The sequence below is a fragment of the Haliotis rubra genome, unplaced genomic scaffold (genome assembly GCF_003918875.1).
Source record: "Haliotis rubra isolate DU_JTF1 unplaced genomic scaffold, ASM391887v1 Scf1, whole genome shotgun sequence".
Taxonomy (NCBI): Eukaryota; Metazoa; Mollusca; class Gastropoda; order Lepetellida; family Haliotidae; genus Haliotis; species Haliotis rubra.
In genome coordinates, this window is record NW_025764891.1 from 9,437,522 (window position 1) to 9,454,375 (window position 16,854).

The following is a 16,854-nucleotide window of genomic DNA, read 5'->3' on the forward strand; positions in this document are numbered from 1 at the left end:
TACTGTAGCTCACTGGATATGAAGCCAACAGTTTAAAATGTTTACTGATGCTAGTGTTAATATTCAAATAATTTAAGCTCAAATCTAACGATTTGAACAAAATATAGATACAAACCAAAGTACAGCTCCCATAGTTGAGCAATTTTAGAGAAGTTCGCAAAGTCAAACATGCATTTTGAGAGAATTAAATGGCATGATCAAATCAAAGGTATAATCATAAATATTGCAAATAGCAGAACAGTGTTAGATCTCCATATACAGGTAACAAATCATAAATTAAGTTACATTCTGAACCAAGGTGACTGAATACTGACCATGCTTCCATGGTAGCCATAATAAAAACCTGATTACAAATTGGGGTTTGAAATGTTTCAGATTTATTAGTCAAGTGTTTTTTGAAGAAATGCATTTTCAGAGAACTTTCAAGTCAAAGTGCAATTGTCAATGTGCAATGGTCAAATCAAGGTCAAAACTGAAAATGAAAAATGCACAACAACTATGATGAACCCCAATACAAACCAGACAAGAGTCAAACTCATTAGATTTTGAAGAAAAATGGCTTAGTAGAGTAGCCATAACTGTTTGAAGATCACTGTTGTGACTGACTGACTGACTGAGTTTGGCTTTAGGCCCCTTTTAGCAATATTCCAGCAACATCACGGCGGGGGACACCAGAAATGGGCTTCACACGTTGTACCCATGTGGGGATTCTAAACCCGGCTCTTCGGCGTGACGAGCCAAAGCTTTAACCACCAGGCTACCCCACCGCCCTCACTGCTGTGACAGTTAACAGACCAATAGGCTATGACATAAGCTCACTTGACTTGCAGTCTGGCGAGGTAATAAATATCTGATTCTTAACATCCTTAGACCTCGTAGATTGATTGTAGACCACTGAGCACATGTCTACATTAACGCATCAAATCCAAAATCCTTTGTCACAAAAATGATTTTTTTAAACCTATGTCCCAAGCAGGTAATATAAAAAAGAGCTAATTAAATTTTTACACCATTCAAGACATTTTCCCTCAGCCAGTCATAAACAAACAAGGATATTCTTTCAGCATAGTCAAATGCAGCAGGTAAACATTCCTTACCATATTGTATTGAATATTGGTATAACATGAAAACTAAGAATCTCACAGATGTAAGGTACAGGAGAATCAGAATATGTATTTATGTTGCACGCTCATTTCAGGATAACACAATACATATCAATCCCTCTTCAGAAATGCATTTGTTTCATTATCAATAGTACATGTTAAATGCAAAATTTTAAGAAAGAGCAAAGTCAGTCACAGAAATTTACCCATTTCATGGATACGTTAATGAGATAACAAATGAGTGAGTGAGTGAGTGAGGTTTTATGCCGCTTTTAGCAATATTCCAGCAATATCATGGCAGGGGACACCAGAAATGGGCTTCACACAGAGGGAATCGAACCACAATCTTCAGTGTGATGAGCAAACACTTTAACCACTGGCCTACCCCACTGCCCCCTGTAATGAGATCACAAGTAAGTGAGTTGGGTTTTAATGCTGCTCAGAACAGTGTTCCAATCATGTCACAACATGGAGGAAAGCCTAAAGTGATGCAGGCCTCAGATTCTACCACTTTGGTGAAACCCACAAGCTGACAAACCCCAAAACATAATCAGAGTCAACTGGGATTAAAACCCATGATCATAGGTTTCTGGCAGGTCCAAGGGAGGCAACTCTGCCCAACTGGGCCACCCATGGCCGCATATAGTAAGGAACATCACTGTGTTGAATGTGTTATTGCTAGCAGATCAGTGATATCCTCCAGCACAGCTAGTTGCATTAACACAAATCCATACATGCTGAGTATTTCTTCATCAAATGCAAAGGTTAAATATCATAACAAACTGCATGATTAAAACTGTTACAATGATTCATTCTATGTTAATATGGTAAGCATACAATACAGCAGTAATAAACATACATACACATTATGACTTTATCAAAACTAATTGTACATTGTAATTCAATTACAATTGATAATATATATACAGTGTTACTGCTTTACCATGATAGTATACCTTGTACATTTGGTCTGACAGAACTCAGATTCGTCATAAAGAAACACAGGTGTCTTTACCTTGTTCTATGATATTGTTTACAAAGCATAATTTGGATTAATAAATCCAATTCCTTAATAATTGCATTTGCTTACAAAATGCCTTTATTTTTGGTCAACATACGCCTAACAGGATTTCCATTTATTGTTTACAATTTAAATGGCACAATTTAAGCTGTATGGGAATGCCAGTTAACAATCAAGTAGCTACCACATAAACCAGTGACTGACATCATGAGCACCCTTCACTGGATTACAATGACACGACATTAACCAAGTCATCAAGTCTGTCTGCCCCTGTAGTCACTACTAACAGTATTGTTTATGGTTTCTCGCCACACTCGGCAATATTCCAGCTGTATGATGGCAGTGTATGAATCCAAAACCCCAGCCTGACATCAGGGCCCCTTTTCACTAAGCTCTCGTAAGCATAGGAGAAGCTACCTGAGATCTTAGGCTTTTTTCAGCCTTCACATTGCCTCCTATACTCTAACATAGGAGGTATGAATGCTACAGAAAAGCTACAGATCTTAGGCTTATGAGAGCTTTAATGAACGTATCTTTTTCAGATTAGCATTCATACCTCCTATACTGTAACATAGGAGGTATGAATGCTACTGAAAAAAGTTACTTAGATCTTAGGCTTACGAGAGCTTTGTGAAACGTAACTTTTCTCGTAGCATTCGTACCTCTTATACTATAACATAGGAGGTACGAATGCTAAGAGAAAAGTTACGAGATCTTAAGCTTACGAGAGCTTTGTGAAACGAGGCTCTGGGCTGGTAACTTCAAAATGCTACCAGAACAAAATGGATTCAACCAGACCAGACTCCAAGACATGGTGAATTTACACAGATGTATGGAACATCTAAATTTTTTACCAGACCATCAGGCTGTCTAGCTGTAAATTTAGGTCGGACGGGCCTTATTTCATACACTGATGATGGCTGTCTGTAAATGATCAAGTATGGACCCAAAAATCAAGTGATTGATATTGTCAGCAACAATTCAACAAACACAAACCATCAACCAAGTCAACAAACCAGACCACACAAACATTTCATGCTAAAACTAGGGGTGAAATGGTATACCGCGTTATTAGTAGAACTTCGGTATTTTGCCTTTGGTTTGGTATACCGTAAAGCAATCCAAAATTTCGGTATTTTCGATTTTCGTACCATCATTGTATTAACCTTTTAAAACCTTTTCTAAAATGTCTAGAAATTGAATCATTTTCGTCAAAATGTATGCATTTCTTTGCTAGACAGTTGATATTTTCCTGTTAGTACCACAATACGTACCATTCCGTGGTAAGAGCGTACCGTTTCACCCTTAGCTAAAACCAGCACAGGCTGCTGAAGACTCCTAACCAAGCATCCAATTGAGGGCCTCCTACGACAAGCAAGGACATATTAAGGCCAATCCTTTAAGTCCATCCCCTTTGGTTCCTAACCATAATGACGTGACCTGATTTTCAAATAGAATTATACCTATATATTTATTGCTTAAGAAATGTGCAGATTTAGGGTGCGTTGCAAACAGCCAATTGCTTAAAACTGATTTACACTGATTCACCTTACTACAGAGCACTAATTTTCAGCCGGTTACAATCGCATCAATTGTTGTCTGAGGTTGCTTCATTCTCAAACCAAAATGGTGCATGAGAGAAATTTGAGTTTGACAGCAGAACGAGAAATGGGGACCGGACAGCTGGAGGATGGGAAAAGGTAGCTTACACCCTCGCATCCTTAGTTCGTTTGACATCTTCCATGTAGTCATCAATATTCTTCAAAGGTATGTAGAAGTCGGTGTAGTAATACAAGACAAATCTTACGGACAACAACTTCTTTATTTTTTCTTTATTAGTCATCAAGAGTAATAAATTAATCAGTTTGTCATCGAAACTCTTGTTAAGTTCCACAAAATAAGGTGAGTAAACTGTTATCGTGCCACCATTTTGGAAGAGTGGGCAAGTGCTTCAAGCTGTTGCAGGCCCAGATAAACGATTAATTTGTATACTATTAGTGATCCACGGCTTGCAACGCACCCATAATCCATATATGTACAAAAGAAGATGGTGACTGCATTGTCAGATACCTGAAGTCCGTTATAATGCCTTGAAACAAATCCCTCAACATTTTGGTTCTCTTTTCCTTGACTGAAAAACAAATCAATGAACAATCCTGATAAACCAGGTTGTTTTGGTGGGGAGCAGTTCTACTGTGTATAAGTGAGTGAGTATGGCTATCCCGCTTTTAGCAATATTCCAACAATATCTCGACGGGGACACCAGAATAGTGTGTTCCAGTGCATTAATGGTAAAAGGCCCAGATATTCAGTTTATGAATAAACGAAAAGGATTTAGAAAACATGCTTGTAAAAGCCTCACACGATAACCCCAACAATTATGAAATCAGTAAGCAAAGTTGTTGTGAACGTATTCGGACATAAGCACAGAAGACATATCAAAGCTGACACAAAGACCTCATGTCTACAGATAACAGTCTGCTGTACTTCATAAACAGACAACAGCAAGATAACAAAGCATGTAATGGACATTACACATCTGTAAATGCAATTACTGAAATGCTATTAACAATCTGCATAAAGAACAGGGTGACCAACGACGCCTCCTGTCACAGCCATCCGGTCAAGTCCTTCATGGAGGTCACCTTCCGATGCTCTTCCATGAACTCTCGGACGAGACGCTTTGTTTCTTCTTTACCTGCAGATAAGGAAACAAGAGTGAATAAACTGACTGACTGAGTATAATTTTACGCTGCTTTTAGTAATATTCCTGCAATATCAAGGCAGGGGACACCAGAAATAGGCTTCTCACATTGTACCCATGTGGGGAATCGAACCCAGGTTTTCGGCGTGATGAGCGAACACTTTAACCAGTAGGCTACCCCACCAGCCCCAGTGACTAAACAGCTAAACAGTGCCTGAAAATAACATGATTTTAATATTTGCTGACATTATCACACAGATAAAACAGAGTAACACAAATACCCTTGTCTTCACTTAACACTAACATCAGCAACAATGAAGTAAGATACACAAGATTACCAAGTTGACATTTGAGTGAGTGATTGAGGTTTAGTTTTACACAGCTTTTCGCAAAATTCCAGCAATATCGTGGTGGGGACACGAGAAATGGGCTTCACACATTGTGCCCATGTGGGGAATCAAACCTGGGTCTTTAGCATGACGAGCGAACGCCTTAACCACTAGGCTACCCCACCGACCCTTTACATTTGATGCAATATATCACCATGAATGTTTAAAAGTTAAGAACTCTGATGCTGGGCAAGGAGTGTTTAAATTTCATTGATTATATCAAAAGATATTTAACGACAAAAGGGGAGATTCTATTTGTGTCCAACTTTTCAGTTTGTCAAAGACAATAACAAGCATGAATGGTGTCTTGCATGTTGAGTGCATAAAGTATACCAAACCAGCTTAGGTGTAAGAGAGATTAGTGGTGTCAGTTGATTGTTGCATTATGGTAGGAGATGACATCACAGTGGTCTGCATTGTGACACAATTTCAGTGTAGCAATGTCTCCTTGGACATATCGAAGTCTCACCCCAACCCACCCCCCACCCAGCCATCTGGGGGATACTGCAGCGCAGAAACAGACATGCTACCCCACCGCCACGAAATATTTAGGAACTTAAATTCTCTTAATCAAATTAATGGGAAGGTAATGCATATTTATTAAAGCTATGAACATTTATGTTCCAGGAAAATTACTTATTGAACTTCTTGACCTTACACAGATTAGATTAATTACTTTAAACCCCAAAATTCAAAACTTAAACAAACATGACTGCTTATAGTTTCAATTACCAATGTTAATCATGCCTTATGATTCTAAACAAAAAAATATAAAGTGTATTTTTGAGGCAACAAAGTGTATTTTGGAGGCAACACAATGGCCTTATTTCTAAGGTTGAGAGAGTGTACACAGTGCATTTGTGTGGGTGTAGTTGCAGAGATCACACACACCTCAATACTTCATCATAATTACATAAGCATCCTCCTAATCATAAAGGGATAAAAGGCTTCCAAACCAGGAAACACAAACTTTGAAGGGAAATTGTGATTAAGCCAACACTCTTGGATAAACACGAACATTTGGAAAATTTCGATCATAAACAGATGGTGTAGTGGGTTTGAGAAGTATTTCACAAGGAGGAATTGTTTGCTTCATAGAACTTGCTAATAGGTGTGGTCATCATGACATTTGAGATTCTGGAAACTGGAAATGGGGGAAGTGTTCTGACAGAGACTCCAGCTGATGAAAACACACTTGTATAATGCACATTGCAGATTTGGACCGGCATTCTTCCAGAGACGGAACTGTTGCCCAATTAGTGGGAGGTACACTTCTCAAGATACGATGTAGGTCATGGGAAAATATGATCCTGACGTGGAAACTGGACATTCTCATATTTAAGAGGTTACATTACAACTCATCTAGGCATCTTTATCATATGTAGTACATGTGTCCAGTACACATTAAATGGATTAAGAATTCTTAAAAAAGGGTTGCCGTCAGGGTATGAGTAACAATCCACATCATCAGGCATGAGCATCAATCCACACCTTCAGGGCATGAGCATCAATCCACACCATCAGGGCATGAGCATCAATCCACACCATCAGGGCATGAGTATCAATCCACACCATCAGGGCATGAGCATCAATCCACACCATCAGGGCATGAGCATCAATCCACACCATCAGGGCATGAGCATCAATCCACACCATCAGGGCATGAGCATCAATCCACACCATCAGGGCATGAGCATCAATCCACACCATCAGGGCATGAGCAGCAATCCACACCATCAAGCATGAGCATCAATCCACGCCATCAGGGCATGAGCTGCAATACACACCATCAAGGCATGAGTATCAATCCTCACCATCAGGGCATGAGTAACAATCCACACCATCAGGGCATGAGCATTAATCCACACCATCAGGGCATGAGTAACAATCCACACCTTCAGGGCATGAGTAACAATCCACACCATCAGGGCATGAGCATCAATCCACACCTTCAGGGCATGAGCATCGATCCACACCTTCAGGGCATGAGCATCAATCCACACCATCAGGGCATGAGTAACAATATCCACACCATCAGGGCATGAGCTGCAATCCACACCATCAAGCATGAGCATCAATCCACGCCATCAGGGCATGAGCTGCAATACACACCATCAAGGCATGAGTATCAATCCTCACCATCGGGGCATGAGTAACAATCCACACTATCAGGGCATGAGCATTAATCCACACCTTCAGGGCATGAGTAACAATCACACCATCAGAGCATGAGCATCAATCCACACCATCAGAGCATGAGTAACAATCCACACCATCAGAGCATGAGCATCAATCCACACCTTCAGGGCATCAGCATCAATCCACACTATCACAGCATGATAGGACTTATTTCTCCAAGGCGCTCTGGGAACCTATTGTTCTCTGTGACAGAGGGGACCATTTTCTCCAGGGCGCTCTGGGAACCTATTGTTCTCTGTGACACAGGGGACCTATTTCTCCAGGACGCTCTGGGAACCTATTGTTCCCTGTGACAGAGGGGACCTATTTCTCCAGGACGCTCTGGGAACCTATTGTTCCCTGTGACAGAGGGGACCTATTTCTCCAGGACGCTCTGGGAACCTATTGTTCCCTGTGACACAGGGGACCATTTTCTCCAAAGGCTCTGGGAACCTATTGTTCCCTGTGACAGAGGGGACCTATTTCTCCAGGGCGCTCTGGGAACCTATTGTTCTCTGTGACAGAGGGGGACTATTTCTCAGGGCAGCTCTGGGAACCTATTGTTCTCTGTGACAGAGGGGACCTATTTCTCCAGGGCGCTCTGGGAACCTATTGTTCTCTGTGACAGAGGGGACCCTTTTCTTCAGGGCACTCTGGGAACCTATTGTTCTCTGTGACACAGGGGACCTATTTCTCCAGGGCGCTCTGGGAACCTATTGTTCCCTGTGACAGAGGGGACCTATTTCTCCAGGGCGCTCTGGGAACCTATTGTTCTCTGTGACAGAGGGGACCTATTTCTCCAGGGCGCTCTGGGAACCTATTGTTCTCTGTGACAGAGGGGACCTTTTTCTTCAGGGCACTCTGGAAACCTATTGTTCCCTGTGACACAGGGGACCCATTTCTCCAGGGCGCTCTGGAAACCTATTGTTCCCTGTGACACAGGGGACCTATTTCTCCAGGGCACTCTTGAAGCACTGTTGACATGTCAGACTATGTTGACATGCTGAGCTGGTCACCTGTCAAGCACTATCAACAGATGATGATTCAGCTACTCCATTCAAGACATAATTCTAGAATAGAAGAATGAATGGGTCCTTAAAGTTAGCTGCTGACTAACAGTCCATGAAAATACAACACTGACTTAAATTATCGCCCACTACTGAAAGTTGATGGTCTGGTTATCTTTCAAATTATCCATGGAGTTAACTAAAGCCATATTTGAGTAACTCATCTATGAGGCTCAATGAAAGACAATGTAGTTACATTTCACAGCAGCACTGTCAAATTGATCATTAGAAGGCCAATCATGGGATTTTCCCTGCTGTAGTTGACAAGCTAGCAACACTTGGAACCTACTCTTCTACTAAACTAAGGAGGCAGAGGGGTAGCCTAGCGGTTAAAGTGTTCACTCGTCATACCAAAGACCTGGTTTCAATTTCCCACATGGGTACAATGATTGACGCCCATTTCTGGTGCCACCCGCTTTGATATTGCTGGAATATTGCTAAAAAGCAGCATAGAACTAAACTCACCCACTCACCAAGCTGAGGACATAAAGGAAACAAGTGAACGACTTTTCACAGTACCCCAGACACTATTCCACCTATATCACAGGGGTGAGTTTATTTAAACGCTGCTTTTAGCAATATCCCACCAATATCACAGCAGGGGACACCAGAAATGGGTTTCACACATTGTACCCATGTGGGCAATCAAACCCGGGCCCTAGGCACGACAAGCGAACACTTTAACCACTAGGCTACCCCACCATCCTATATATCACAGAAGCCTAAGCCAGGAGAACCAGTGGTTGATAGCATGAGAAACAAGTCATGTACTTCGTACCAAGATCCTCAGACCAAATATATTTTGCAGCACTGTCAATTTTAGTCAGCTCTTACTACACATGGCACAAGCATGGGATACTGGGGACTTCTCTGCTTCAAACAAACATGGTGGATCTGAATGAGTCAGAGGAGAGGTTAGGTGAAATTTGGTTTAACGTCGTGCTTGAGAATATTTCGCTCATCTGACGACGTGCATGCGTGTGTATGTGTATGTGCGGCTGCTTGTACTAGCCCAGACTTAAGCTGGTTTTATAGTGCTAGCCCACTGAGATACCATGCCGCAGTGAAGCATGAATACCCCACTCAGACACATTATACTGACTCCGAGCTGACCAGTCCTTGTTGTACCCATTAATGCCGAGCGCCAGGCAGGGACGAACAAGTACCATATTTTAACGTCTTTTGACGCGGTCAGGGATCGAACCAGCGACCTTCCGCTCTCCGGGCGGACACTCTAACCACTACACCACGGAGGCGGCTGAATGAGTCAGAAGACACTACGAGCACACATTACTATCTCACCAGTTGTAGGTAGTCCCTTTGTTGTCTCTACTACTTTGTGAGAAATACACCTGGCCACTGTCTTGAACAGCTCCTGAAATACAAACAATATTGTGAATGCTTGATATCAGTGTTAGAACCTACACTAAACCGTTGCTCCCACTGTAATAAAGAATAATGAAGAAGTTGTTCATCCATATATATTGTTATCATTCCTTAGAATGATGTAGTTTCTGACATGACCAAATGTTAGAGTTGGAAGAGTTATCTCCCTTGGAAATAGGATGTTCTGCATGTAGTGTGTTCTGTTAAATACAAATAACAGTCTTGGTAAGGAGTTTGTCCAAGGAAATATTTCTCTGTTGTCCTACATTAGCACATGTCCTGAGAAACAACTGACCTGCCAGGCAGGATGACAGTCAACACTCTCATATGTCTAATTTGACAGTAATGTTGTCATTGCTTATTTTCATGACAAATTAACACTGTCAACAAGGTCAAAACATGCCCAAAAATTATTTTGTTATTTTTCACTGAACATGATGAATAATACATCAACTGCTGGGTTGTATTGTAGTCACTACCAATATTCCTAGTCATTACCCCCTATTCACCTCATCATGCTCATAGTAGAAATTCATGCAGCCCCAATGAACACTGTTACCACTGACCTTTGTCGCGAACCTGCCATCCTTATAATGAGGAGTGAGGTACTTGACAACTAGGTCTGCCACCCCTTTCAACTCAGTGGAACTCTTCTGTATGCGTAGAGGCTGGTTCGTCTGATCTCCATCCTTCATCGGGTACGCCTTCATCTCAGTCGGGGAGTTGGGACTGGCTTCATCATAACTGGGTTTCGCTTTCTTAGCTGGTGGGCTGCATTTCTCAGTCTTGTCTGACTTGTCCTTAGAAAGAAGAAATCAGTCACTTTCTAGGTGAGGTAAAGTGGGGATAAAGTTGTTTTATAGATTATCATGAGGGTGAGAGAGTGAGTGAGTATGGTTTTATGCAGCTTTTAGCAATATTCCAGCAATATCACGGCGGGGGACACCAGAAATGGGCTTCATACATTGTACCCATGTGGGGAATCGAACCTGGGTCTTCAGCGTGATAAGTGGATGCTTTAACCACTGGGCTACCCCATCGCTCCAATTATAGTGAGGACTAAGCATGTGACTTCCTGTACTAGTCTAGACCAATAGCATAACTATGATGCTATCCAATTAAGATACCATTCAGCACCATCCCTAGCCAGTTTACTGGCTGTGAGCTCACCAGTCCTTCTACCATCCCCTCAATGCTAAAGGCTGGGTAACAACAAGCACCATCCCCAGCCAGTTTACTGGCTGTGAGCTGACCAGTCCTTGTACCATCCCCTCAATGCTAAAGGCTGGGTAACAACAAGCACCATCCCTAGCCAGGTTACTGGCTGTGAGCTGACCAGTCCTTGTACCATCCCCTCAATGCTAAAGGCTGGGTAACAACAAGCACCATCCCTAGCCAGTTTACTGGCTGTGAGCTGACCAGTCCTTGTACCATCCCCTCAATGCTAAAGGCTGGGTAACAACAAGCACCATCCCTAGCCAGTTTACTGGCTGTGAGCTGACCAGTCCTTGTACCATCCCCTCAATGCTAAAGGCTGGGTAACAACAAGCACCATCCCTAGCCAGTTTACTGGCTGTGAGCTGACCAGTCCTTGTACCATCCCCTCAATGCTAAAGGCTGGGTAACAACAAGCACCATCCCCAGCCAGTTTACTGGCTGTGAGCTGACCAGTCCTTGTACCATCCCCTCAATGCTAAAGGCTGGGTAACAACAAGCACCATCAATAACATGGCCAACCAACGGACCTTCCACTTCAAGGGCAGACACTTCATCTTTAGGGCAGTCATCATTTTACATAAAGCTTGCGTAAATAATGAGTTGATATGAACAAGATACACCAACACTCATCATTAGAAATACATGATGGGTAATGGTCATGATCACAGGGGTGGAAATAACCCATTGCCCGACGTCCAAGTCCAGTGTTTTTTAATGTCGGGCAAGCAAATTTGTATATCACGCTGTGCCGGTGTCCAGTTGATTTTCCAATGTTAATAATGTCGTTTATTTTAAAAATCAACAAGAAAATGGCCGGTATAGTAGAAAAATTATCAGGGCAAGTGATTTTACATGTGCCACTGTACCGGCATCTCCTGTCATATCTTCCTAACGTAACCTCTGTTCTAATCGGCCCTTTCATGGTGTGAGCATTCAAGACTTCGTGATTGGAGGCAATCAGATTTAGTTGTGCAATCAGCGGCGTTGTTTCAAAAGTGATCATTCAAGCAAGGTCTCGGTAATTTCCGAATGCTTGAGAAAATTAAACTTCTTCCCCTGCGCCGATCATAAGCGTTTCTTCTAGACAGAACTCAGTCATGTTATGGCAGATCAGTGGCGTCTCCATCGCCCTCGTTGACAACAGACAAGCTAGCCATTAAGCGTCTTGTGTGTAACATCAACACAAGTCCCGGCAGATGGGGATATTTGTGGCCCCACATTTGCTTGTGTTAGTCAAGTTGAATCTAATTCGATGTAACACGTGTTCTGATTGGATAGAAAGAAGGGAGATAATTCGTGTTGCGATCTTTTTGCCGCTAGGGGATTTTCACGAGAACCGGAAATATGGCCGATTATTAGAAGGGAAGAACAGAGGAAGATATGACAAGTAACCTCTGTGGAAGAGAATGCTGTACCGGAGTACACTAGCAATATTAGAGTTATTTCCACCCCTGGATCATGTGAAGATGAGTGATGCTTCTGAAAGTCTTAAACTTTATCAGCAATAACTAAAAGAGCACATCAAGCCATACTGGAGTGAAAAGGGAGAGCTTTGTATTAAACACTATTAAACACAACCATCTGAGAAAACGGGGATCAAACATGTGAGATTAAATCCCAGGTTCATGATTGGCTACTCCATGTTGATGACCTAAGGACAGATCATAACAGACTACTTTCCTGATTATCGTTTCTCATGCCTACGAGACTCATTTGCAGCATGTGTTACATTTGTTAACTGACAAGAATTAGATTTATCTAAATGTGTCGAAACTTCATGGCTTCAGAGTGTTTAATGAATCTAATTTATCTTATCTAGTTTGCATCATCATCATTGCCTTGATAATCCACAGATATGTCTGAAATTTCTTAGTCAACATGGTGAAGGGTTGCACTAGGTTAATCAGAAGGTATGAGCAGTAAGCACTAAGTCAGAGTGAGTGAGTGAGTTTAGTTTTACGCCGCTTTTAGCAATATTCCATCAATATCACAGCGGGGGACACCAGAAATGGGCTTCACACATTGTACCCATGTGGGGAATTGAACCCGGGTCTTCGACATGTCGAGCAAACGCTTTAACTACTAGTCTAACCCACAACCTCTACTAAGTCAGAGGAAGTCGGATGAAGTCAGAGAAAGTCACACATTACCGTTACACTATGTATAAAACATGGCAATGTACCACAGAAGTCACAGGAACAGGCAAAATATGCATAGATTTTATAAGAAGGTGTGATCATGTATAGTCTGTTTGCAGTGAAAACTTACCGATGAATTTCACTTTAAACAAAAAAGTAATGTAAATAGCCCTTGGAAATTAAGATTGCGAATCCTCATAATTTTACCTTGCCAATTACACATATAAATCTCAGAATTTTATTCAACTTTGGATAAAAGTTGTTTAACAGACGATCATAGATTGAATCACTAGTTATTGGTTTGTATTACAAGGGGATAAGCGCAGTAGTTGGAACAGTGAAACAAATGCACAGGCTTTGTGGCAGGTTTTAGACCAGCCCTACCTGTTCTCGGTGTTTCAATGTCACCCCTGTAATACAAACCAATAATGGCTGATATGAAACCATGATCGTTTGTTAAACAACTTTTATCTTAAGTTGAATAAAATTCTGAGATTTAAATTTTCAATTGGCAAGGTAAAATTATGAGGATTTGATATCTTAATTTCACTTTATTTGATTTATTTTTTGGTTTAAAGTGAAATTCATCGGTACGTTTTCACTGCAAACAGACTATAGTAATCTCTATTACCATTACCCATAAAACAGGAAGTGTGGGGACCTTACTATTGTATTACTATTAATAATGTTGATGTGAGTGAATGAAATATGACCAATTCAAATAATTATGAATGCAAATTTTTGTATTACCCGTTTCGAGAAGATCACCTCCAAAACCATCCATACATTTACCCCGTTAATGTCTTCCAGATGGACAGTTTACTGAGATGACAGTCGGGTATATGAAACCATTCAGGAATAGAAATTATATGACAATTTGATCTTACATCCTCACCTCAGATTTACCTTGCCATGGTAATACCTAAATACGAAGATCTGGGTGATAATTGGTCTTCAGCAAACTGTTGTAAAACGAGACTAGCAGGATCGGAGGGTCATACTTGCTGACTTGTTTGATGCATGTCAACGTATCCCACCCAAATGTGTAGATCGATGCTCATGCTGTTGATCACTGGATTGTCTGATCCAGAGTCAATTATTTTACAACAAACAAACAATAACACCAAAATACTGTCAAACCTGTGTCAAAATCCATCACTGCCTGAGTAGATACATAATACGAACTGTAACCATGGTAACATACCTCTTTATGTCGCTTCTTGTTGCTGATTTCAGACTTTTTCACACCTCCCACAGTGTCCAGGACACTAACACTCGACACTGTCCAGCTGTCACTAACACTGCTGACACTTTCGTCCTCTTTACCCTTAAAAGACTGGCTTTCAAAAAAAGTAGGTAATTTTAGGCACCACTTTGTCCCTCATGGCAGTCGTGGAACAAACAATGTCAAACTTTGCTTCACTTTCATCAGATCCTGATGAACAACTGTCCTGATTCGAAAATATGTTCTTGTAAGTGGGATTTTTCCGAATGTTCTTCTGCAGCTCGGGATCCTGTGTACTGTCCACCACATTTTCTCCGATGAGATGCTCCGATGGAAGGCTACATGTTGACGAAGGCACAGAATCGGAATTGCGTTCACGTGATGCAAGTAACGAGGATGCTGTTACGAATGCTGATGAAGCACTAAGCCTTGAAGCTCCAGTGTCAATGTTCTTATGCACCTTTGTTCCTGAGGGGAGAGATGGGTTTGTTGTGTCAGCTCCTGGGCTACTGGCTGGAGATCCGGGCTTGCCACTCGCACTCGACCTAGTATTAGATTCCAGAGAAGTGTGGATTTTCTTGTCTTTTGTACATTTCTTAATTTCTGACACAGCTCTCATAACCCCAGCCTTGTACACATTTGCTATTTTATTGGATTGGAATGTTTGGAATTCAAGGTCAAGGGCACAACTTCGTGGCACATAGTCTCTTGCACTGATCCGATCAGCATCATTTTCATAATAATCAATATAGTTTTCATATAGTGCATTTTCCAACATCTGGAAGCAGTGCTCTCGAATCTGAAAGTAAAATAATAATTAAAAATAATGTAAACAAAGTAACATATGTTACATTAAGGTTTCTGGTTCTTGTCATATCCAGGATTCGAACCCCTACTGTCAGAGTCAGGCACCTACCGTATATTACCGTCTATAAGCCGACCCCATAGATAAGCCGACCCCCAAACTTGACCCTTAAAATCAGTGTCAAAATGGTATGTTTCGTGCATAAGCCGACCCCCCCGCGATGGGGTCCTAATCGCGGCAAACACAGACCACAGACAACTGGTGGTTACCAATAATTATAACTTTGGTCCACATTATTAAAAATTCACAATCATATTGCGTCTACTCACGCATCGAAATGAAATGTAGTTGACAGAAAATGGATAATATATTTTGTTTCGCTAAATATTATACATATTGTAGTTAGACAATAACATGTCAACAAACTGGCTTGCTTATTACCGCCTTGTTTTCCATGGACTGCTAGTTTACAGTAACATCGGTAAAAATGTGTGAATTTAAATGGCTTGTTTATTTTACCCCATTCCATGTCCGTACAACTTACCACGTTCATGAGGGTCCGTATAACCTTAGTGTTGATTATATATTTTACATTTATAGTGCAAAAACAAATTAATAATGCTAGGATATATTTCTTTGGGTTAAATAATAGTACTCTTTATTATATTTTACTGATGACTGCGTCAGATTTCATCCCGTTATATTATTGTGCATGTTTGAACTTGATCGCCGGGAAACGTGTGCACAGCTGATTGCTATTTCCGGCTCAAATACACACGATAATCTTATTCTTAATTAATTTATAGAGCAAAAACTGTAATTAAAATTACACAATGGTAGGATATGTTTCTGTGGGTTAAATAATAGTATTCTGTATTATACTTTACTGATGACGCGCCAGAATTCATCCCGCTATGTTATTGTGCATGTTTGAACTTGATCGCCGGGAAACGTGTGCACAGCTGATTGTACGATAAATGTCATAATGACTAATATGTAATAATATGTTGAAATAATGAAAGCGTACAGGTTAATATGTATTTTATTCATCATTCACAAAAAATATTTCCGTGAAATTGTATCTCATAGATAAGACGACCCCCTTCTACAGACATATTTTTTTGGTCCTCAAAATTTGGCTTATAGACGGTAATATACGGTAGTCGCCAGCACAGAAAGTCAGCCATCTAACCCACTCAGCCACTGCGTCTCCACATAAATCAAGTCTGGCAACTGGTAGTCCTGACCACAAACTTGAAGTACCCCTCTGACAAGTGTAATATTATAATTTATATATTAAGAATTAATTCTCTACAGAAAGTGTTAAATGCTTTATCAAAATTAATTCTTTTCATAATCATTTTAATAAGTTTTATTTAAAATGTTAGGTTACACTGGTGATATGCTGCCATGAATAATATGTAAAAGAAGGGTGTGTGAGTGAGTGAGTTTACGCCACACTCAGCAATATTCCAGCTATCTGGAGGAGGTCTGTAAATAATCGAGTCTGGACCAGACAATCAAGTGATCAACAGCATAAGCATCGATCTGCGCAATTGTGAACCGATTATATGTGTCAACCAAGTCAGCGAGCCTGACCACCCGATCCCGTTAGTCGCC

General features: G+C 41.0%; 1 protein-coding gene across 1 annotated transcript in view; it reads right to left on the reverse strand.

Moving 5' to 3' along the window:
• Window positions 1-3,037: 3,037 nt before the first annotated feature.
• Window positions 3,038-16,854, reverse strand: part of LOC124252643 (ATP-dependent DNA helicase Q5-like) — a 35,302-nt gene continuing 21,485 nt past the window's right edge. The window contains 5 exon segments of the mRNA XM_046702603.1: window positions 3,038-4,822; window positions 9,765-9,837; window positions 10,415-10,648; window positions 14,409-14,552; window positions 14,554-15,228. Of these exon segments, the coding sequence (XP_046558559.1) occupies window positions 4,734-4,822; window positions 9,765-9,837; window positions 10,415-10,648; window positions 14,409-14,552; window positions 14,554-15,228 (1,215 nt within the window). The 3' untranslated portion in view covers window positions 3,038-4,733.